The sequence below is a fragment of the Rhinoraja longicauda genome, chromosome 33 (genome assembly GCF_053455715.1).
Source record: "Rhinoraja longicauda isolate Sanriku21f chromosome 33, sRhiLon1.1, whole genome shotgun sequence".
In the NCBI taxonomy this organism is placed as follows: Eukaryota; Metazoa; Chordata; class Chondrichthyes; order Rajiformes; family Arhynchobatidae; genus Rhinoraja; species Rhinoraja longicauda.
This window is the reverse complement of record NC_135985.1, coordinates 22,643,072-22,666,165: the sequence shown is the minus strand read 5'-3', so window position 1 is coordinate 22,666,165 and position 23,094 is coordinate 22,643,072. Positions and strand designations below refer to the sequence as shown.

The 23,094-nt window shown below is 47.1% G+C and overlaps 1 protein-coding gene across 2 annotated transcripts in view; it reads left to right on the top strand.

Moving 5' to 3' along the window:
* Positions 1-20,342, top strand: part of LOC144608962 (gonadotropin-releasing hormone II receptor-like) — a 21,875-nt gene extending 1,533 nt beyond the window's left edge. For both annotated transcript variants that reach the window (XM_078427231.1, XM_078427232.1), the window contains exons 2-4: positions 6,926-7,614; positions 16,054-16,258; positions 18,187-20,342. In XM_078427231.1, the coding sequence (XP_078283357.1) occupies positions 7,066-7,614; positions 16,054-16,258; positions 18,187-18,677 (1,245 nt within the window). In that variant the 5' untranslated portion in view covers positions 6,926-7,065 and the 3' untranslated portion in view covers positions 18,678-20,342. The remainder of the gene's footprint in view (positions 1-6,925; positions 7,615-16,053; positions 16,259-18,186) is intronic.
* Positions 20,343-23,094: the final 2,752 nt, after the last annotated feature.

Below are 23,094 nucleotides of genomic sequence, written 5' to 3'. Positions count from 1 at the left end.
TCTGTGGGGTGAATCGCACATGGACCGGAGGTGATGTGGCTTGCGATGAATTCATCAGCGTTTGGTCTCGTTCATCCCCCGAGATTGCCCCCCTCAAGCTCTTTCCCCCCACCCTCAGCCATGGTCCTTAACGCCCAATCCCCCGCAGCAACCTTCTGACTACCTGTCCATCTCTCCATCGCTGCTCCCACCCTCTGGAACTCACTACCCCAAACCGTCAGAGACTCCTCCTCACTCACCACATTCAAAACATCACTGAAGTCTCACCTGTTCAGCACTGCCTTCAACCACTGAAGGTTACCTCACCTTCTGTCTCCTTGCTCTGTTTATTCAATTCTCTATGTTCTAGAAATCCCTGTAAAGCGTCTTTGAGTGTTTGAAAAGCGCTATATAAATGTAATGCATTATTATTATTATTATTAATATTTTTTTTATTCATGTAGTTCCCCGGTTGAACTGTGTCCCTGCCTGGGTGTATTTGTGAAGCTTATTACGACTTATTTAGAGAGCTAAAGGTGTCGGCGGCATAACACATGTTGCAACAGAGAGTGTGTAACAAGGAACTGCAGACGCTGGTTTAATCCGAAGATAGACACAAACTGCTGGAGTAACTCAGCGGGACAGGCAGCATCTCTGGAGAGAAGGAATGGGTGATGTTTCGGGTCGAAGACCCTTCTTCAGACTGGTTAGGGATAAGGGAAACGAGAGATATATATATAGACGGTGATGTGGAGAGATAAAGACCAATGAATGAAAGATGTGCAAAAAAAGTAACGATGATTAAGGAGAGGCCATTGTTACCTGTTTGTTGGGTGGAAACGAGAAGCTGGTGCGACTTGGGTGGGGGAGGGATATAGAGAGAGAGAGAATGCCGGGGCTACCTGAAGTAAGAGGAATCAATGTTCATACCACTGGGCTGTAAACTGCCCAAGCGGAATATGAGATGCTGTTCCTCCAATTTGCGTTTAGCCTCACTCTGACAATGGAGGAGACCTAGGACAGAAAGGTCCTTGTGGGAATGGGGAGGAGAATTAAAGTGTTTAGCAACCGGGCGATCAGGTAGTGTAATGAACTGTAAACGGGTTCAGCAGCTACATCTAGATCTTGCCACACACACACACACACACACACACACACACACAGCAGTCTCCATGACTAATTGCATGTTATCTCCAGCTCTGTGTTCCCATACACTTTCCTAAAACCATCAGGTTCTTAAATGGACCAGAACTACCTAATTCTACATCAACAGCAGTGATGAGCACGGGGCCTGTACTCACTGGAGTTTTGAAGAATGAGGGGGGGGGGTTCATTGAAATGTACAGAATAGTGAAAGGCTTGGATAGAGTGGATGTGGAGAGGATGTTTCCACTAGTGGGAGAGTCTAGGACTAGAGGTCATTGCCTCAGAATTAAAGGACGTTCTTTTAGGAAGGAGAGGATTTGAGTATAGGAGCAACGAGGTCCTACTGCAGTTGTACAGGACCTTGGTGAGACCGCACCTGGAGTATTGTGTGCAGTTCTGGTCTCCTAATTTGAGGAAGGACATCCTTGCTATTGAGGGAGTGCAGCGTAGGTTCACCAGGTTAATTCTCGGGATGGCGGGACTGACATATGATGAAAGAATGGGTCGACTGGGCTTGTATTCACTGGAATTTAGAAGGATGGGAGGGGATCTTATAGAAACATAAAGTTCTTAAGGGATTGGACAGGCTAGATGCAGGAAAAATGTTCCCGATGTTGGGGGAGTCCAGAACCAGAGGTCACAGTTTAAGAATAAGGGGTAGGCCATTTAGGACTGAGATGGGGAAAAACGTTTTCACCCAGAGAGTTGTGAATTTGTGGAATTCTCTGCCTCAGAAGGCAGTGGAGGCCGGTTCACTGGATGTTTTCAAGAGAGAGTTAGATATGGCATACAGAATGAAGGGATATGTGGAAAAAGCAGGAACGGGGTACTGATTCTGGGTGATCAGCCATGATCACGGTGCTGGCTCAAAAGGCAGAATGGCCTACTCCTGCACCTACTTTCTATGTTTCTATGAGATGAGGAGGGATTTCTTTAGTCAGCGGGTGTCAGTGGATATATTTAAGACAGAGATGGATAGATTCTTGATTAGTACGGGTGTCAGAGGTTATGGGGAGAAGGCAGGAGAATGGGATTACGAGGCCATGATTGAATGGCATAGTAGACTTGATGGGCCGAATGGCCTAATTCAGGGGTTCACAACCTTTTTACGTCCCGTTTACCCCTGGCAACTTTCCGAAAGTAAATTTACCCCCTCCCTGTTTTGTTCAGTAATTTGAGTTTACACTTCTACCATAATAGGGACATTTTAAAATCCTGTTTTTAACATTATTATTTTAAGTTCAAATAACAATAATGATAGGCGAAATCTACCCCCTGGGGTTAAATGTACCCCAGGTTGGAAACCCTTGGTCTAATTCTACTCCTATCATTTATGATCTTATCACTTATGAACAGAGCGCTCTGCACTCCAGCACTTTGTGCCTTTCTCTGGTAGTAACTAGCACCTGCAGTTCCTTTCCACATACAATGGACCTCCTCTTGCACTACCGTGAACTTGTTTTCTACTTATGTTTTGCACCAATACCCTGGTTTTTTTTGCACAGTCTTTTCCTTTCCAGTGTCTTATAGAAAGTATGTGCACTCTGTGTATGGTTTATGTTTTGTTTGTTGGGTGAGTCTAGGTGCCTGTAATTTTGCTGCAAGCAAGACTTTCGCTGTACCCATTTCTAACTGTACTTATACGTGCATATGAAAATAACATGACTGATTCTTCCCTGCTGTTATCAAGCAACTGAACAATCCTATCACCAACTACAAAGTGGTCCCGAACTCCTATCTACCTCACTGGAAACCCTCTAACTATCTTTGATCGAACTTTACTGTGCTTTATTAGTTAGTTGAAATTAGATTTGTTTATTGTCACTTGCACTGAGGTACAGTGAAAAGCTTTTGGTGCGTGCTAACCTGCCAGTGGAAAGACAACACATGATTAAAATCCAACCGTTCGCAGTGTACAGAAAGTTAAAAGCATGGAGTGGCTGTAATATGTGATTGTATATCTGCTTCTGTGGCCAGCCCGCAAATAGTCGCCTGGGTTAGGCTCCATCTTGCTTAAAATAATCTTGCACGAGAAACGTCATTCCCTTTATCCTGTACCTGTTCACCATTTAATCATGTCTAATCTGTCCGCTGATTGGGCAGCACGTGACAGAAGCTTTTCACTGTACCTCAGACGTGACAATAAACCAAACTAAATTTGACTTGATTTCACTGGACACTTTGCTGTTGCAAGTTACAAATTCTTAGCGTGCCGCGACAATCATCTTATTTTCCTCATTTTCACACTGGCTATCCATTAATTTGCTACTTAGCTTTCAATCCATTCTTAAGGAGGCACGGTGGTGCAGCGGTAGAGTTGCTGCCTTACAGCGAATGCAGTGCCGGGGACCCGGGTTCGATCCTGACTCCGGGTGCTGCCTGTACGGAGTTTGTACGTTCTCCCCGTGACCTGCGTGGGTTTTCTCTGAGATCTACCATCAATTCCTCACCAGAACCTTACATTTCTACTCAGGTTCAGCTCCAAGAGTTGCTACTTGAATAATTGATAATATGATTGCTGCAGTGGGATTCACACAAGCTTCCTTATCTACCTGTAACTTTCCCTTCCATTGCGGAAGGCAGTATAAAACGATTGATGAAGGAGCTATTTTGTGGTGGATTAGCTCTGACTCACTGGGTTACATTGCTACCTCTGAGTCAGTTGATTTTCAGTTTCAAAACAAGTTCAAAACACCTAGGCTAATGAAAGTCAGAAGTACAAGGATATGGATGTAAAGGATATAGAGTCATAGAGTGATACAGTGTGGAGACAGGCCATTCGGCCCAACTCACCCAGACCGGCCAACAATGTCCCAGCTACACTAGTCCCACCTGCCTGCGTTTGGCCCATATCCCTCCAAACCTGTCCTGTCCATATACCTGTCTAACTGTTAAACGTTACGATAGTCCCAGCCTCAACTACCTCCTCTGGCAGCTTGTTCCATACACCCACCACCCACTGTGTGAAAAAGTTACCCCTCATTCCCTCCACATTCATGTGCCTATCTAAAAACCTCTTAAAATAAATAATTGTATCTGCCTCCACCACCACCCTCTGCAGTGAATTCCAGGCACCCACCACCTCTGTGTAAAATTGGTTGTCTCGAACATCTTCTTTAAACTTTTTCTCTCTCACCTTAAAGCTATGCCCTCCAGCATTTGACAGTTCTACTCTGGGGAAAAAAGTTCTGACTGTCTACCCTATCCATGGTCCTCATAATGTTTTAATATTTCTGACATTCCTTTGGCATTCCAGAGAAAACAATCCATATTGGTACAACCTTCTCGCCAATATCCACTAATCCAGGCAGCATTCTGGTGAACTCCTCTCGCATCCTCGCCAAACCACGCACGTCCTTCATGAAATGGGACAACCAGAAATGTTGCGGCACGGTGGCGCGGCAGTAGAGCTGCTGCCTCACAGCGCCGGAGACCCGGGTTCCATCCTGACTACGGGTGCTGTCTGTACGGAGTTTGTATGTTCTCCCTGTGACCTGCGTGGGTTTTCTCCGAGATCTTAGTTTCCTCCCACACTCCAAAGACGTACAGGTTTGTAGGTTAATTGACCCGGTATGAATGTAAAAATTGTCCTTTGTGTGTGTAGGGTGGTGTTAATGTGTGGGGATCGCTGGTCGGCGCGGACCCGGTGGGCCGAAGGGCTTGTTCCTGCACTGCGTCTGTATCTCTAAACTGCACTCCAATGCGTGACTTGGTTCCTACATCAGTAACTTCACTGCTGTACTTCAAAAGTACTTACTTGGTTGTAATAGAGGAGACACAGGAGAATGCAATTCCTAAAATCTGGAACAAAACACAAACTGCTGGAGGAGTGAGTGGGTCAAGCAGCATCTATGGAGGCAAGCGGCTAATCAGTCTTGACAAAAGACATCGATTCTCCCTTTGCCTCCACAGATGCTGCTTGACCCCTTTGTGTTCCTCCAGCAGTTCATGTCAAATGTATCGAGCCATCCTTAAGTCTTGAAGGCCATGTCATTATTTTGCTCTCATTGTATTATGATTCCACAGGGGAAGGCAATAATCTATTGTTCTGATTCCATGGGACAGGCACCGTTCATAAGGTATCGCTGGAAACCATTAGTTTAGTTTAGTGCAGAGATACAGTGCCGAAGTTCTCCTGTTTCGACCCGAAACGTCGCCCGTTCCTTCTCTCCAGAGATGCTGCCTGTCCCGCTGATTTACTCCAGCATTTTGTGTCCACCTTTAATGAGCTGCCTCTACAGGCAGTCTTGCAGCCAAATTCTGATTTCCCTCCATTGGCAAGTTTGCAGGTGACAGCACTGCAGCGGGCCAGCAACTCAGCGGGTCAGGCAGCATCTCTGGAGAAAAGGAACAGGTGACGTTTGGGGTTGGAACTGAGAAGGGTCTCGACCCGAAACGTCACCTATTCCTTTTCTCCAGAGATGCTGCCTGACCCCGTGAGTTACTCCAGCACTTTCTCTCTAACTTCGGTTTAAACCAGCGCCTGCAGTTCCTTCCTACGCAGTGCAGAAACAGGCCCCTCGGCCCACCGAGTACACGCTGACCAACAATTCCCACACTCCAGGGACAATTATTTACAATTTTACCAAGTCATAGTCTACAAACCTGTACATCTTTGGGGTGTGGGAGGAAACCGGAGCACACAGGGAAAACATGCGCAGGTCACGGGGAGAACGTAGAAGCTCAATACAGACAGCACCCGTGGTCAGAAACAAGCCCGGGTCTCAGGCGCTGTAAGGCAGCAACTCTACCGCTGTGCCACCGTGCCACCCTAACATTAACCACCTGGTTCCCAGTCACATGCCCTTTTTCTGCAGAAGCTGTGAACATCCATTCTCGAGGGAAGACACCGACTGAGGATAGGTGCGTATAGAGGTGTATAAAATCATGAGGGTGAATGCACATGCAAGAACTAGAGACCATAGCTTTACGTTTAGAGGGGAAATAGTTAAGGGCAACCTTTTCACTGAGAATGGTATATTTATGGAACGGGTTTCCAAAGGAAATGATTGAGGCAAGTATAATAACAACACTTATAAAACATTTGGAAAGTTACTTGGATAGGAAAGGTTTGGAGGGATATGGATCAAATGCGGGCAAATGGGACTAGTTTAAATGAAAATATTGGTCGGCATGGAGAAGATGGGCCGAAGGGCCTGTTTCCGTACAGTATGACTAAGTGTAGGAAGGAACTGTAGATGCTGGTTAACAATGCAGATAAACACAAAATGCTGGCGTAACTCAGCGGGTCAGGCAGTCAAGCAGCATCTCTGGAGAGAAGTAGTTGTTGGCATTTCTGGTCAGAACCCTTCTTCAGACTCAATTTTGTGACAATCTTCAGCATGATTCTATCTTCCCAGCCAGTGGTATTGATGTCAGATGGAGCAGCAATGTTTAGTTTAGTTTAGTCTTACAGATACAACACGGAAACAAGCTCTTCCCCTCCCACCGGGTCCGCGCCGACCAGCGATCCCCGCACATTAACACTATCCTACACACACTGGGGACAATTCTACATTTTATACCAAGTCAATTAACCCACAAACCATCACGTCTTTGGAGTGCGGGACGGGACCGAAGATCTCGTAGAAAACCCACGCAGGTCACGGGGAGAATGTACAAACTCCGTTTAGACAAGCACCTGTAGTCGGGATCGAACCCGGGTTCCCGGCGCTGCAAGCGCTGTAAGGCAGCAACTCTACCGCTGCGCCACCGTGCCGCCCTGTTGAAGCCCTGTGTTGGAACAAGGCATCTTTCCAACCTTGCCCACTCTGTAACAAGCTTCTTGTTTCACCTGCAGGCTGTGAGAACTGGAATACCCCTGGGGGTTAACGTGTGAATAAATGATCCTTGGCAAATTCAAGATCGCGACGCTGCACTGCCACTGACGGGACATCTTTGAGTCTGTTGCCAGCAGACTGTTCAGAGCCGGGACCTAAAATGAACGCTAGTCTTGATGCTTTCATCAGTCTCTACCTCCGTCAGACTCGCTGTGACTACAATGGCACGGATGAGGCGATGGAGATGGCGCGGAGGTGTAACGGCAGCAGCGGCCCTCACTTCCAGCTGCCCGTCTTCTCCGGCGCGGCCAAGGTGCGGGTGGGGATCACCGCCCTGGTCTTCACCGTCTCGGCCTTCTGCAACCTGGCCGTGCTCTGGACCACCAGCCACAACCGCAAGAGGAAGTCCCACGTCAGGATCCTGATCGTCAACCTGGTGGTGGCCGACCTGCTGGTCACCTTCGTGGTCATGCCGCTGGATGCCGCCTGGAACGTCACGGTGCAGTGGCAGGGCGGAGACGTGGCCTGCCGCCTCCTCATGTTCCTCAAGCTGATGGCCATGTACTCCTGCGCCTTCGTCACTGTGGTGATCAGCATCGACCGCCAGTCCGCCATCCTGAACCCCCTGGGCATCAGCGAGGCCAAGAAGAAGAACAAGATCATGTTGACGGTGGCATGGCTGCTGAGTGCCATCCTCTCCACACCACAGGTAAGAGCCGTCCACCGCCAACTCTCAGGTGTTTCACTCTGGGTGAAACTGAATGCTGGCCATGTTGTTTTCTGGCTGACTGGCTGCAGTCAATTGTTGGTAGTTTCAAGGGCAGACCGCCATGAGACTGATGATTTAATGCTCAATATAGACACACAAAATGCTGGACACTTGCAGCCTGGGTAAATATGCTCTTGGATTCAGCTGGCCAACTGTGCACATTTCAATGAAATCCCTTCTCATTCTTTTAAAAGTTAGTGAAATCTATTGTATCCGCTGTTCCAGATGTCAACTTCTCTACATCGGCGAGACCAAACACAGGCTCGGCGATCGTTTCGCTCAACACCTTCGCTCAGTCCGCCCTAACTAACCTGATCTCCCGGTGGCCCAGCACTTCAACTCCCCCTCCCACTCCCACTCCCAGTCTGACCTTTCTGTCATGGGCCTCTTCCATTGTCATAGTGAGGCCCACCGGAAATTGGAGGAACAGCACCTCATATTTCGCTTGGGCAGCTTGCAGCCCAGCGGTATGAACATCGACTTCTCCAACTTTAGATAGCTCCTCTGTCCCTCTCTTCTCCTCCCCATTCCCAGATCTCCCACTGTCTTCCTGTCTCCACCTATATCCTTTCTTTGTCCTGCCCCCTCCACTGACATCAGTCTGAAGAAGGGTCTCGACCCAAAACATCTCCTATTCCTTCTCTCCAGAGATGCTGCCTGACTCCGACATATTGTGATACCAGTGAAATCAGGCCTGGTCAGTCCAACCTGTCCCCATTGAAAATGTGCAGGAAGGAACTGCAGATGCTGGTTTGCACCAGAGGATAGGCACAAAGTGCCGGAGTAACTCAGCGGGTCAGGCAGCATCTCTGGAGAGAAGGAATAGGTGATGTTTCGGGTTGGGACCCTTCTTCAGACTGAAAGATAGAGAAGGCCAGAACACAACAGGCCCGGCAACAGATGACTTCAGGAAGGGTGGAGTCCACAATGGTTCATTGTTGGCTGGGGAAGGTGTGCTATCAAGATGGATACAAGGGTGCAAGCAATGGAACATAGGATGACTAGGGTGGGGAGGGGGGGTGGGGAAGAGGCAGGTGGGGGGGGAGAAGGAATGCAGTAGTTACTTGAAATTAGAGAAATCAACGTTCATACCAATAGACATTAGGTGTCATACCAATAGACAATAGCCGTTCGAGCCAGCACCGCCATTCAATGTGATCATGGCTGAGCATTCTCAATCAGTACCCCGTTCCTGCCTTCTCCCCATACCCCCTGACTCCGCTATCCTTAAGAGCTCTATCTAGCTCTCTCTTGAATGCATTCAGAGAATTGGCCTCCACTGCCTTCTGAGGCAGAGAATTCCACAGATTCACAACTCTGACTGAAAAAGTTTTTCCTCATCTCCGTTCTAAATGGCCTATCCCTTATTCCTAAACTGTGGCCCCTGGTTCTGGACTCCCCCAACATTGGGAACATGTTTTGAACCGCTGGGTTGGAGGCTGCCCAAGCGAAATATGAGGTGCAGTTCCTCCAATTTGTGAGTGGCCTCACTCTGACAGTAGAGGAGGCCCAGGACAGAAAGGTCAGTGTGGGAATGGGAAGGGGAGGTAACTTTGTGATCGTAAACCGGCATCTGCAGTTCTTCCCTGCAGATTTAATGTTCAGTTTTGTCTGGAACAATCTAGTCCATTCCCATTGATTAACAGAAGTTTACAACCAAGCAAAATCATCCTGTACCAGTAAAAATATTTGGTCAAAGCTGGTGCACTGACAAGTTTCTGAAACCTCTGTTTTAGTGTTTAGTTTAGAAATACAGCACTGAAACAGGGCGCTTTGGCCTACTGATACCAGACAGAGGGGAAAGGGAGGAGAGGGTGCTGCACCAATGCAGGAGGGGTTTGAACCTAACGGGTCCACATGATCATTGAGAGTGATCAGCCATGATCGCATTGAATGGCGGTGCTGGCTCGAAGGGCTGAATGGCCTACTCCTGCACCTATTGTCTATTGTCTAGTCAGCACTTAAATGTGCCTCAAATGCCCTCCCTGATCTGCAATATCATTTCTCCAATCTACACATGGTTATTTAAAGTGTCTCCACCCCGGGGATAAAGTAACATTAAACAGAATAATGTAGGAACAACGAACTGCATATGCTGGCTTACAAAGTGACACAGAGTGCTGCGGTATCTCAGCGGGTCAGGCAGCATCTCTGGAGAATGTGGATAAGTGACGTTTCTGGTCAGGACCCTTTCTAGGAAGATGTTGGACCTTATTCTTTAGAGACACAGCAGGGAAACAGGCCCTTCGGCCCACCGGGTCTGCACCGACCGCCCAACTAGTGCTCTGTAAACGAGTTTAACAGCGGTGCCGATCAGCAACAGAGATCCACAGGGTCAGGTGTCTGTTTGTGCCCCTCAGAAGTGCGACTTCCCAGAGGGAATGTTAACACTGCAACTGCAAACAGATGTTTTCCACTGGGCAAAATGCCACGCATTCGACTGCAGGTGCTAAACCAAGACAGAGATGACGGCAGGAAGGTCAAGTGTTCAGGAGAGATCAGGTCAAGAAATCGCGTTGCTTGGAGGGGTGGTGTCATTGCAAAGAGAAGAGATTGTTTTAAAAATGAGTAAGGTTAAGAAATAGAGTGATGAAGCAAGTGCTCCCAGACTCAAAGTGCAGCAGCTGCACAATAGAAGGGTATCGCGGTTATAGATATTATTTTACAAACTTCATTCTAGACCATTAAATCAAAGGAATCAGATCTACCACTTTGGATAGACAGGGGCAATGGCAGGCAGTAGCTAAAAGGGTTACATTATACAAGGGGCACATCGATATACTAAAACTCTCATTTGTTTGTTTGTTTGTTCCTGAACTACAGCAAAAACGGTACACGATAGCGCGACAATTTTAGGCCCACCTTACTCACCGTCGTCCCTTTGGTGCTAATGGAAGAAGTTTCATTGAAATCGGTGTTATATTTTTAAAGTTATTCACATTTTAAAGTTTAAATCTATCTCCTAGGGAGGGAGGGGGGAAAGGAGGGAGGGGGTGGAGGGAGGGGGGATGGGGGGGAGGGAGGATAAGGGGGGTTGAGGGGGATGGAGTGGTGGGGAGGGGAAAGAGGGGAGGGGGAAGGGGGGGAGGGGGGTGTGGAGGAGGGGAGGGAGGGGAGTGGGGGGTAAGGGAGGGGCGTGGGGGGGAAGGGGGAGGGAGGGGGGGGTGGGCAGAGGGGGAGAGGAGAGGAAGGGGGAAGGGAGGTGGAGGGAGGGAGGGAGGGAGGGCGGAGGGGGGGAAGGGAGGGAGGGGGTGGGCAGAGGGGGAGAGGAGAGGAAGGGGGAAGGGAGGTGGAGGGAGGGAGGGAGGGAGGGCGGAGGGGGGGAAGGGAGGGAGGGGGAGGGGGAGAGGAGAGGAAGGGGAAGGGAGGGGGAGGGAGGGGGGGAGGAGAGGGTGCTGCACCAATGCAGGAGAGGTTTGGGCCCAACAGGTCCACTTGGTCTAGTGTATTATAAAGCACACTCATTCCTCTCCTCCCAAATGTCCCATTATCCAAGGTCAGGTACAGTGTAAGTATGGTGCAGAATGAAGCTTCTGCAATTATATCACATAAAACAGGTTCACTGTAACAGAGTTTAAATGCAAACTAAAGTTCTATCAGTACTTAAATGTGCCTCAAATACCATCCCTGATCTGCAATATCACGTGTCATTTCTCCATTCTACACATTGTTATTTAAAGTATGTCTTCTCTCCCTGAGATATAGTAATGTAGAAATAAGGAACTGCATGCGCTGGCTTACAAAATGACACAGAGTGCTGGTGTTACTCAGGGGGTCGGGCAGCGTCTCTGGAGAATGTGGATAGGCAACGTTTCTGGTCGGGACCCTTCGAGAGAGACTTTAGACTTTAGAGAAACAGTGCGGAAACAGGCCATTTGGCCCATCAGGTCCGCGCCGACCTGCGATCACCCCGTACATTAACCTATCCTACAACACTAAGGGACAATTGACTATTTTTACCGAAGCCAATTAACTGATGTCGGTGGAGTGTGGGAGGAAACTGGAGAACCTGGGGGGAAAACGCACAGGGTCACAGGGAGAACGAGCAAACTCCATACAGACAGCAGCCGTAATCAGGATCGAACCCGGGTCTCTGGCGCTGTAAAGCAGCAGCTCTACCGCTGCACCGCCACAATGGCACTACAAAGCAGGCATACCTTGAGGAGGTTTCGCAGTGGATCATTAAAATGTAGAAATGCAGATGCTGGTTTACCAACAAAAAAAAAGGACACAAGGTACTAAAGTAACTCAATGGGTCAGGCAGCATCTCTGGCGAACATGGATAGGTGACATTTTGGGTTGGGACACTTCAGAATAACCTCAGTAAATTAGAGAGAGAATCAGACTGCAGCATAAAGAGGCTAGGCTCAGATCTGATGACAAATTAGATTTGCGGTCATGGGGACAGAATGTTACTTCAACAGAAAGTTGGCTCTCTGAAATATTAATGTAAACCGTCAAACTGCCTGGAAACCCTAATGTTAGTTTGATCAACTGAGTACAGCCCAGGTTTTGTCCGACTGATTGATTGATTGAAAGATACAGCATGGAAACAGGCCCTTCAGCCCACCTAGTCCACGCCGACCACCGATCATCCGTTCACACTAGTTCTATGCTATCCCACTTTCTCATCCATTTCCTACACACGAGGGAAAATTAACCTGCAAATACACACGTCTTTGGGATGTGCAAACTCTACGCAGACAGCACCCGAGATCAGGATCGATTCCGCGTCACTGGTACTGTGAGGCAGCAGCTCGACCAGCTGTACCACTGTGCCACCCTGTATAGACTGAGTGGCTATGTTCAATTGCTAGTAGCTTTAAGGCAGGCAGCCATGAAACTTAGAGGCTAACGATTTAATGCCCAGTCTCATCAGAGAAAATACTGTCTGTTACACACGGATACAACTAAGCAGCATCATCCTACGAGAGAGAGAGAGAGAGAGAGAGAGAGAGAGAGAGAGAGAGAGAGAGAGAGAGAGAGAGAGAGAGAGAGAGAGAGAGAGAGAGAGAGAGAGAGAGAGAGAGAGAGAGAGAGAGAGAGAGAGAGAGAGAGAGAGAGAGAGAGAGAGAGAGAGCTTAAACAGTGACAGAGGCTAATGAAATCAGTGAAAGATTTATTTCCATGCACTGACAACTGGAATCAGGTTTTACCTTAAAAAACCGTATTGAGCTTGTTCTATGCTATTCACGTCCGTAGTTCATGGTGACAAAACCATTAGAGACAATTTTTTCGATGCAGAATGAAAGCCTTATTTATAATTACAGTGTGTGCACCTGAGGGGGTATATTTTTGCTGACGTGCGGTATTGGCAGCCGCGGGTATTCTAGCCAGGCTTGCATATTGCCATCTGCACTTGTCATCGTTCCTTTACCTCAGTCTGCTGTGTGCACTTTAGTTCCACTATCGTTACCAATAATTTACCGGCTTCCTGCGGTGACGTGGTGTGAAGGAGCTCCTCATGAATGATGCTTTATGTCTTATTCATGGTTTGGAGTATAAGAAACGGATCCCACTTTACAACAACCTAAAGCACCTTCCTGCACAGTCCCTGTTATAAGCTGGAAAAAACACAATAGCCTTTTTGTACAGCAAATATTCCCATAAGTAGTAGTGAGCTGAATTTTAAGATGCCCTTTAAATGTATTTTGCATTTATTATGTGGTAATGAACAATGTTAGCTTTAAATATTGCATCATATAATAAGCAATAGAGTTGTTGGTAATAATGCTTTCACTAGTTGGTACTTGTGGTTAGTTAGTGTTGAGAATGGAGTAGGATTTGGTTGTTTTTTCAGTGGCCTAATACAATCATTTGATGAAGCTGTTTGCAGCATTATGCAAACTGGTACTGCCAGCAGGCTACTGCGGAAAGCAGAGGAAAGAAGCACTCTGAGCTTTAGATTTAGGTTTATTATTGTCACTAGGACTGAGGTACAGTGGAAAGCATGATACCAGCTATCAAGTCAAACTCAAGGACAATAGAACACAAGAGAAAAATACAGCAGGGCCATGGGCTTTCACCCATGTTTATGCTGTCTTCCACTGGGCAAGATGCCACGCATTCAACTGCAGATGCTAAGCCAAGACAGAGATAAAGTCAGGAAGGTCAAGTGTTCAGATCAGGTGAAGAAATGTCTTTGCTTGGAGGGGTGCTGTCTTTGCAAAGAGAAGAGATTGTTTAAAAAATGAGTAGGGTTAAGAAACAGAGTGATGAGGCAAGACAGCCAATACATCAGACTGCACCGTAGAAGGATGTCGCGGTTATAGATATTATTTTACAGACTTCATTATAATGAATAAGAAAATAACTGCAGATGCTGGTACAAATCGAAGGTATTTATTCACTAAATGCTGGAGTAACTCAGCAGGTCAGGCAGCATCTCAGGAGAGAAGGAATGGGTGACATTTCGGGTCGAGACCCTTCTTCAGTCTGAAGAAGGGTCTCGACCCGAAACGTCACCCATTCCTTCTCTTCATTATAATGAATGATCTCTTGTTATCCACTTTGCTGCTGTAACACTGTAAATTTCCCCGGTGTGGGACAAATAAAGGAATATATTATTATTATTATTATATTATAGTCCATGAAATCAAAGGAATCAAACATCTACCACCTTGGATAGACAGTGGCAATGGCAGGCACAGCAGCTAATATAGCACGGCAATGGGCTCTTCGGCCCACGATGTTTGTGCTGAACATGATGCCAAGTTGAAATGGTCTCATCTGCCTGTACATGATCCAAATCCCTCTATTCCCTGCACTTCCATGTGCCCGTTTAATAGCCTCATAAATGCCACTGTGGTATCTGTCTCCAGCGCGTTCCAGGCCCCCACCACTCTCTGTGTAAAACAACTTGCCCCCGCACATCTCCAGTAAACATTTCCCCTCTCAGCTTATGCCCTCTGGTGTTGGACATTTCCACCCTGGGGAAAAAGGTTCTGACTGTCTACCCTATCGATGCCTCTCATCATTTTATTTACTTGTCGTTGGTCACCCCTCAATCTCTGACATTCCAGAGAAAACAAGCCAAGTCTGTCCAACCTCTCCCTGTAGTTGAAACCCTCTAACCCTGCCAGCATTCTGATAAACCACCCTCTTGCACCCTCTCCAAAGTCCTCACATTCTTCCAATAATGGGGCGGCCAGAACGACATGCAACAAAGTTCAGCCTGACAAAGTTCGATAGAGCTGCATCATGACTTCCTGACTCCACTGCTCAATCTCCCAAGCAATGAAGGCAAGTGTAGAATACACCTTCTTTACCACCATATCTCCTCGTGCTGCCTCCATCAGTGAGCGATGAACTTGGACTCCTAGATCCCTCTAAAGGTAGAGTAGAGGAGGGTATATGGAGTGCAGAATGTAGTTCTCAGCATTATAATGGTTCCATGGTACGTTCTTGTCATGTGTACCCAAGTACAGGGAAATCCTTTTGGTTGCATACAGTTCAGTGACAATCCTGCTATACATTAGGTACAATCATGCTAAGTGTAAGAGTGTAAGGTAGTATCATATCATATCATATCATATATATACAGCCGGAAACAGGCCTTTTCAGCCCACCAAGTCCGTGCCGCCCAGCGATCCCCGTACATTAACACTATCCTACACCCACTAGGGACAATTTTTACATTTACCCAGCCAATTTACCTACATACCTGTACGTCTTTGGAGTGTGGGAGGAAACCGAAGATCTCGGAGAAAACCCACGCAGGTCACGGAGAGAAGGTACAAACTCCTTACAGTGCAGCACCCGTAGTCAGGATCGAACCTGAGTCTCCGGCGCTGCATTCGCTGTAAAGCAGCAACTCTACCGCTGCGCTACCGTGCTGCCCTGTAGTAGACCACACTGAATCCGTACACAAGAGTCACCATGTGCCATCTTGTATTCTTCAAGTCCGAAATCTTATTTTAAATGTTAGCTTGGCCACAGAGGCCCGTTGTCCTGGTGGAGGCACTGGGTTGGAGTTGCATGGGTTGACCTGGCCAAGTGACGTGTCAATGTCATCCAGCACTCTTCCATTTCCAGAGACAGAGTCCAATGTCCGCAATGGGGTACAGGTGAATCGGGCAATACCCTGTCTTATGGAAGGACCATTCATAAGCTGATAGCAAAGGGGAAGGTAGACACAAAATGCTGGATTAACTCAGCGGGACAGGCGGCATCTCTGGAGGCATCTGAGTTACTCCAGCATTTTGTGTCTATCTTCGATTGAAACCGGCATCTGCAGTTCTTTCCGAATTAGCAAAGGGGAAGAGGCTGTTCCTGAGTCTGGTGGTGCGTGCTTTCAAGCTTCTGTATTTAGGTATTAGAATTGAGAAAACAAAGGTTGATGAGCATGTTATGAAATGGTACGTGTGCTTTCTCTTGCAGATTGTCCTGTTTCATACCATTAGCATCAATGAGCCCCAGAGCTTCACTCAGTGCTCCACCATTGGCAGTTTCAAGGAACACTGGCAAGAGACCTCCTACAACATGTTCACCTTTGTTTTCCTGTTTCTCATGCCTTTGATGATCATGATATTCTGCTACACCCGAATCCTGATGGAGATATCGAAGAGGATGGCCAAGGGAAACTGTAAGTTAAAAATCTCATTATCATTAGTGCCTTCCTTTTCCCAGCTAAATCAGTGATTCACATCATGACTCAATCTCAGACTGTGGAACTGTGCCACTTCCTCGGTTTTCCTTTCCTGACGTTTCAATGGTACTTTCAACTTTCCAGATTAATTAAACCACTCCCAATATAAGTGAACCTTAATGGCGTTAAGGCCGGCACTGTGCCGCAGCGGTAGAGTTGCTGCCTTGCAGCGCCGGAGGCCCGGGTTCGATCCCAACTATGGGTGCTGTCTGACAGAGCTTGCCCGTTCTCCCTGTGACCGCGTGGGTTTTCTCCGGGTGCTCCGGTTTTCTCCCACACTCCAAACATGTTCAGATTTGTAGGTTAATTTGGCTGCTTTAAATTGTAAATTGTCCCTCATCCCTTGTCCCTAGTAGGGCGGTGTTAGTGTGCGAGGATCGCTGGTTGGCACGGACTCAGTGGGCCGAAAGGCCTGCTTCTGCGCGCGCTGTATCACTAACCCAAACTAAACTAAACTAAACTAAACTAAACTAAACATACAATAATGAAACACTCCTTGCGCATAGTATTTTCAAATAGTCTGAAGAAGGGTCTTGACCCGAAACGTCACCCATTCCTTCTCTCCCGAGATGCTGCCTGACCCGCTGAGTTACTCCAGCACTTTGTGAATAAATACCTTCGTATTTTCAAATACTGATATCATTGAGTCAAAGAGTCATACAGTACGGAAACAGGCCCTTCGGCCCAACTCATCCATGCCGACCAAGGTGCCCCATCTAAGCTGGTCTCAGTTGCCCGGGTTTGGCCCATATCCCGATAATCCTTCCTCATCCGTGTACCTATCTAAATGTCTTTTAAATGTTGATATTTAGACCTGCCTCAACGACTTCCTCTGACAGCTTGTTCCGCACACCCACCACCCTCTGAGAAACTGAACAAGGGTCTCGACCCGAAACGTCACCCATTCCTCCTCACCAGAGATGCTGGAGTTGCCCCAGCATTTTGTGTCTACCCTCTGAGAAACTATATACTACACTATGGTACCATTCTCTTTCCCACCTTTTATACCTTTGTACTTGTAATTTTATTCATGTAGAGCATTACCTGGTTTGCTTGGATAGCACTCAAGCCAAAGCTTCTTACACATAATAATAATAAAATAAACCTCAACCTCAAAAGTTGCCCCTCATGTTTCATTTAAACCTTTCCCCTCTCACATTGAACCTAAGCCCCCCCCCCCCAGTTCTTGTTTCCAATACACTGTGCATTCGCCCAATCTATTCCCCTCGTGATATTAAACTACCCTGGAGTGGTGTGTTAGGATGTTCACCCTTACTGACCAAGAAGAATTTGGTCGCATTTACTGGACACAAGGAATGTCAGGTGTTGGTTTACAAAAAAACACACAAAGTGCTGGAGTAACTCAGCAGGCTAGGCAGCATCTCTGGAGAACATGGATGGGTCACTTGAAGCGTCACCTGTCCATGCTACCCAGAGATGTTGCCTGTTCCATTGAGTTATTCTAGCACTTTGTGTCACATTTATTAACTGCGCCATTGAGATGGTCAGGGAAATATAATTGACTCTTGTCTCTTGAGACAGAAAGGGCCCATCAAACAAATAGTCGTTGAGGTAGTCAAGTGGGAAGCATTGTTTGTGGATGCTGATTGAGGATCGGATTGCACACAGATTAATTTCAGAATGTCAAGTCATTGCTTTGACTCCAACAGTCATCAATATCATGTCATCACCATTCATTGATGGATATCACAAACAAGCATTTACTGCAAGGATTGATCTATATTGATCAAACTCGCGCAAGCAAGAGAATGGGAGAAAAGAGAAATAAAGAACGTCATTTAAAAAAATCTATATCCTTCCTGATGAAAATGAGAGATTGGTCTGTTTTTGTGTTTGCTTTCCAGTATCATCAAAGGAAGTGCATTTAAGGCGATCAAAGAACAACATACCCAAGGCTCGGATGAGGACCCTAAAGATGAGCATTATTATCGTGACCTCCTTCATTGTTTGCTGGGCCCCCTACTACCTCCTGGGACTATGGTACTGGTTCTCCCCAGAGATGCTTTCTGAGGAAAAGGTCTCGCACGCATTGAGTCACATCCTCTTCATCTTTGGCCTCTTCAACACGGTCTTGGATCCCATTACCTACGGGCTTTTTACTATCCATTTCAGGAAGAGCCTCCAGTGCTGCTGCAGTGTGGACAAGGCCTCGTCCAATCTAGGGCTCAACACCACGCTGACGGGCTCCTTCAGATGCTCGGGGTCGCCTTTCCGCCTCAAAAAGTTAACTGCGCTCGGTCCAGAGGGTCAAAGATCAATCGCGGAGAACGAGTCCCATAGCAACAGCAGTCCCTGCAAGAACGGCTACCTAGACGCTCCGGGAGGTTGCCAGTGAAAGCACCAACACAAGGTGTAGAAGATTGACCGGAGTTCTCGTGTAGTCCTGAAACACGAGGCACAGAAGACTGATGTGTCCTTGTGTATTCTTGTACTGGGGAGCAGGCCAGACCAACTGCAAGTGACAGCTCGGTTGGTGTGTGCATGATTTGATTTTGCCAACTCTACCTGTGGTCAAACGTTGTTTTCTTTCCCACTTTGGTGACTGCCTTCCTTGCCCTTACGAGTTACAACAAAGGCGCCATTCTGCCCATCCACGCCATCCTATCCCTTTGTAAGGGCAATCTGGCCTGTCCCAGTCCACCAAGTTTCCCTCCATAGCCGTGGTGATGCATCCCCATCTGACACATTCCCAGCAAGTCCTTTCCTCCTCCATCAAAGATGGTCTTGAATTAGGAGGATCCTTCTTATCAGAAGTAATGTTCAGATGCAAAGGTATTTATAAACAGTGTTCTCATCTCTGTGAGAAGCACCTTTAAATATTTCAACTCTTCAGATAGTTTGGTAATGTGGAAGCGTTCTGAAACTATGATGTTGTGTTAATTATCTTGAAAATCAGTAAAGTGATCATAGAGCCGACTAGCCTGTCAAACTGGCTGGAGCGACACCACAGGAGGATACCACAGGAGATACCAAATGCAAGTGGACCTCCCAGTGTCTGGGCCCGCTGCGACTTCCTTCCTCCTGCTCCATCAATATCAAAGCTCATCCCATCAACTTCATGCAGTTGCTTCTCTTTAGAGCACTTCATGTAAAGTCTGAAGAAGGGTCCCGACCCGAAACGTCACCAGTCTGAAGAAGGGTCTAACCAAAAGCATCACCTGTCTATGTTCTCCAGGGATGCTGCCTGACCTGCTGTGTTACTCCAGCACAAAGTGTCTCTCTTTTTAATGTAAAATCAATGTAGATAATCAATGCTTTGAGACAAGGGTCTGAAGAAGGGTCTCGACCCAAAACGCCTCCCATTCCTTCTCTCCGGGGATGCTGCCTGTCCCGTTGAGTTACTCCAGCGTTTTGTGTCGGTCAATGCCTTTCAACAATCTGCAAATTGTAAATGCACATCGTTAATCTGCTTCTGCCTGTCTCCATTGGACAATTGTGGGACATCCAATTCACAGTTGGGAAATCCTTCCAAGCCTAGACTTACACATTCAAAATGCAAAGTGTAGATTTAATATAAATGTTATTTTTTAATGGTGGAGATTACTTTTCTCATTAAATCCTTTCTCCCTCAGTCAACTGTGATGGGGTTTACCACTGCTTTATGAATGAGTGATGATTATTTTCTCAATACAATGACAGGATTCTTATTTAATAAAACGATGCCTACAGATGTTTATCATCGTGCACAGTACTTTATCCAGAGTTGGCCAGTCCAATCTAAACTGACTTTATCAATTACTTGTTTATCTCAACAAATAAATACTCTGCCACGTGTGGTTGGTATTGCCTGATGTTGTTTACCTTGAGCTCGGAGATAACCAAGTTCAGCACGTAATACTTGATCTCCGGGCAGTTGGATCAGAAAAGGGTAAATTTAAATCCCCCTTTCTAATCACCAGTTGAGTGCAACAAAACAAGTAATTTATCATCATATCATATCATATATATACAGCCGGAAACAGGCCTTTTCGGCCCTCCAAGTCCGTGCCGCCCAGTGATCCCCGTACATTAACACTATCCTACACCCACTAGGGACAATTTTTAAATTTACCCAGCCAATTAACCTACATACCTGTACGTCTTTGGAGTGTGGGAGGAAACCGAAGATCTCGGAGAAAACCCACGCAGGTCACGGGGAGAACGTACAAACTCCTTACAGTGCAGCACCCGTAGTCAGGATCGAACCTGAGTCTCTGGCGCTGCATTCGCTGTAAAGCAGCAACTCTACCGCTGCGCCACCGTGCCGCCCAAAGCTATCCATGCTTTCCCAATTTCATTCGGCCCTAAGAGTCTGAAGAAGGGTCTCGACCCGAAACGCCACCCTTTCCTTCTCTCCAGAGATGCTGCCTGTCCAGTACTTTGTGCCTCTCTTCTCTCAATCCTCATCAACAGTGCTTCATCCTCATGTCTAACTTTCCCTAAATGATCCACACTTTTTGCGCAACTTCATGTTCAGAGGTTGTGGGGGCAGGGTTAGGCCAATCGGCCCACCAAGTCTACTCCGCCATTCAATCATGGATGATCTATCTTTCCCTCTCAACCCCATTCTCCTGCTTTCTCCCCAATGCTAATCAAGAACCAATAGACAATAGACAATAGGTGCAGGAGGAGGCCATTCGGCCCTTCGAGCCAGCACCGCCATTCAATGTGATCATGGCTGACCATTCTCAATCAGTACCCCGTTCCTGCCTTCTCCCCATACCCCCTGACACCACTATCCTTAAGAGCTCTATCTAGCTCTCTCTTGAATGCATTCAGAGAATTGGCCTCCACTGCCTCCTGAGGCAGAGAATTCCACAGATTCACAACTCTGACTGAAAAAGTTTTTCCTCATCTCAGTTCTAAATGGCCTACCCCTTATTCTTAAACTGTGGCCCCTTGTTCTGGACTCCCCCAACATTGGGAACATGTTGCCTGCCTCTAACGTGTCCAACCCCTTAATAATCTTATACGTTTCGATAAGATCTCCTCTCATCCTTCTAAATCGGTCAATCTATGCCTTAACATCCATTGTCTTGGCCACCACAGTCTTCTGGTGCAAAGAATTCCACAAAATCGCCACCCTATTTGGTGGTGCAGCGGTAGAGTTGCTGTCTTACAGCGCCAGAGGCCCAGCTTGGGTCCAGACCACGGGTGCTGTCTGTTCAGTGTGTACAGCCTCCCAGTGACCTGCATGGGTTTTCTCCAGGTGGCTCCGGTTTCTTCCCACACTGCAAAAACGTACACGTTTGTACGCTAATTGGCTCAGTATAATTGTAAATTGTTCCTAGTGTGCATAGGATAGTATTAGTGTGCAGGGATCGCTGCTTGCCACGGCGTCGATGGGCCGAAGGGCCTCTTTATGCGCTGTATCTCTGAACTAAACTAAATTATTGGTGTCAACTATTTCCTGCATTATTCCATTCTACGTTTTCATATTCTTTGTCGAGAACCTCTCCTTAAATCCCTGTTCGATTCATCAGCAATGTTCACGTTTAAGATATTTGTCACAGGGACAGATACAACATCAGCAAATATTGAGGAGCTTGTTGATTGTGCTTTTGTCTGGATATTGAGCTGGGGATGCTGAAGTTTGTTACATGCCCTGTCACCACTGAAAATGGCACCAACGTCAGACTGTGCATAAATATACTTTAATGCAGAATTCCCTGGAGTTGCCATCAATTATTCAGCACTCTGCTGCAATGCTGAAGTCTCCATTCGTTTAGTTTAGTTTAGTTTAGAGATACAGCGTGTAAACAGGCCTTTCGGCCCACTGAGACCGCACCGACCAGCGATCTCTGCACATTAACACTATCTTACAGAGACCAGAGACGCTTTACATTTATACCAAACCAATTAACCTACAAACCTGCGCATCTTTCATTTTCATTTTCATTTCATATATACAGCGCGGAAACAGGCCTTTTCGGCCCACCAAGTCCGCGTCACCCAGCGATCCCCGCACACTAACACTATTAACACTATCCTACACACACTAGGGACCATTTTTACATTTACCCAGTCAATTAACCTACATACCTGTACGTCTTTGGAGTGTGGGAGGAAGGAAAGCCCACGCAGGTCAAGGGGAGAACGTACAAACTCCGTACAGACAGCACCCGCAGTCGGGATCAAACCTGGGTCCCTGGCGCTGTGAGGCAGCCACTCTCCCGCTGCGCCACCGTGCCACAAAATAGGGTGCCATACCTGTGAAATTGATTGCCACAGAAGGATGTGATGGCCAAATCAATGGATGTTTTTAAGGCGTGGATTGACAGATTGTTGATTAGTCTACTGCTGCACCACTGCGCTGCGCGGTGTGATGTGATGAACACAGGTAGACAATCTGAAGTTGGGCAAACTTCTTCTTTAAAGAGGTTCGAGGAGCCATAAGCTGTTGGATCAGAACAAGATCCTCATGGGAGGGCTGGATAGAGTGGACGTGGAAAGGAAGTTTCCACTAGTGGGAGAGTCTAGGACCTGAGGGCATAACCTCAGAATAAAAGGACATACCTTTAAAAAGGTGAAGAGGAGGGATTTCCTTAGTCAGAGGGTGGTGAATCTGTGGAATTCATTGCCATAGACGGCAGTGGAGACCAGGTCAATGGATATTTCTAGGATGCAGATTGACCGATTCTTGATTAGTCCGGGCGTGTGGGGTTATGGAGAGAAGGCAGGAAAACAGGGAGTTCATTGCTACAGACGGCTGGCGAGGTCCAGTGAATGGAGGAGATGAACAGAGTCTTGATTAGTACGGGTGTTCAGGGGTT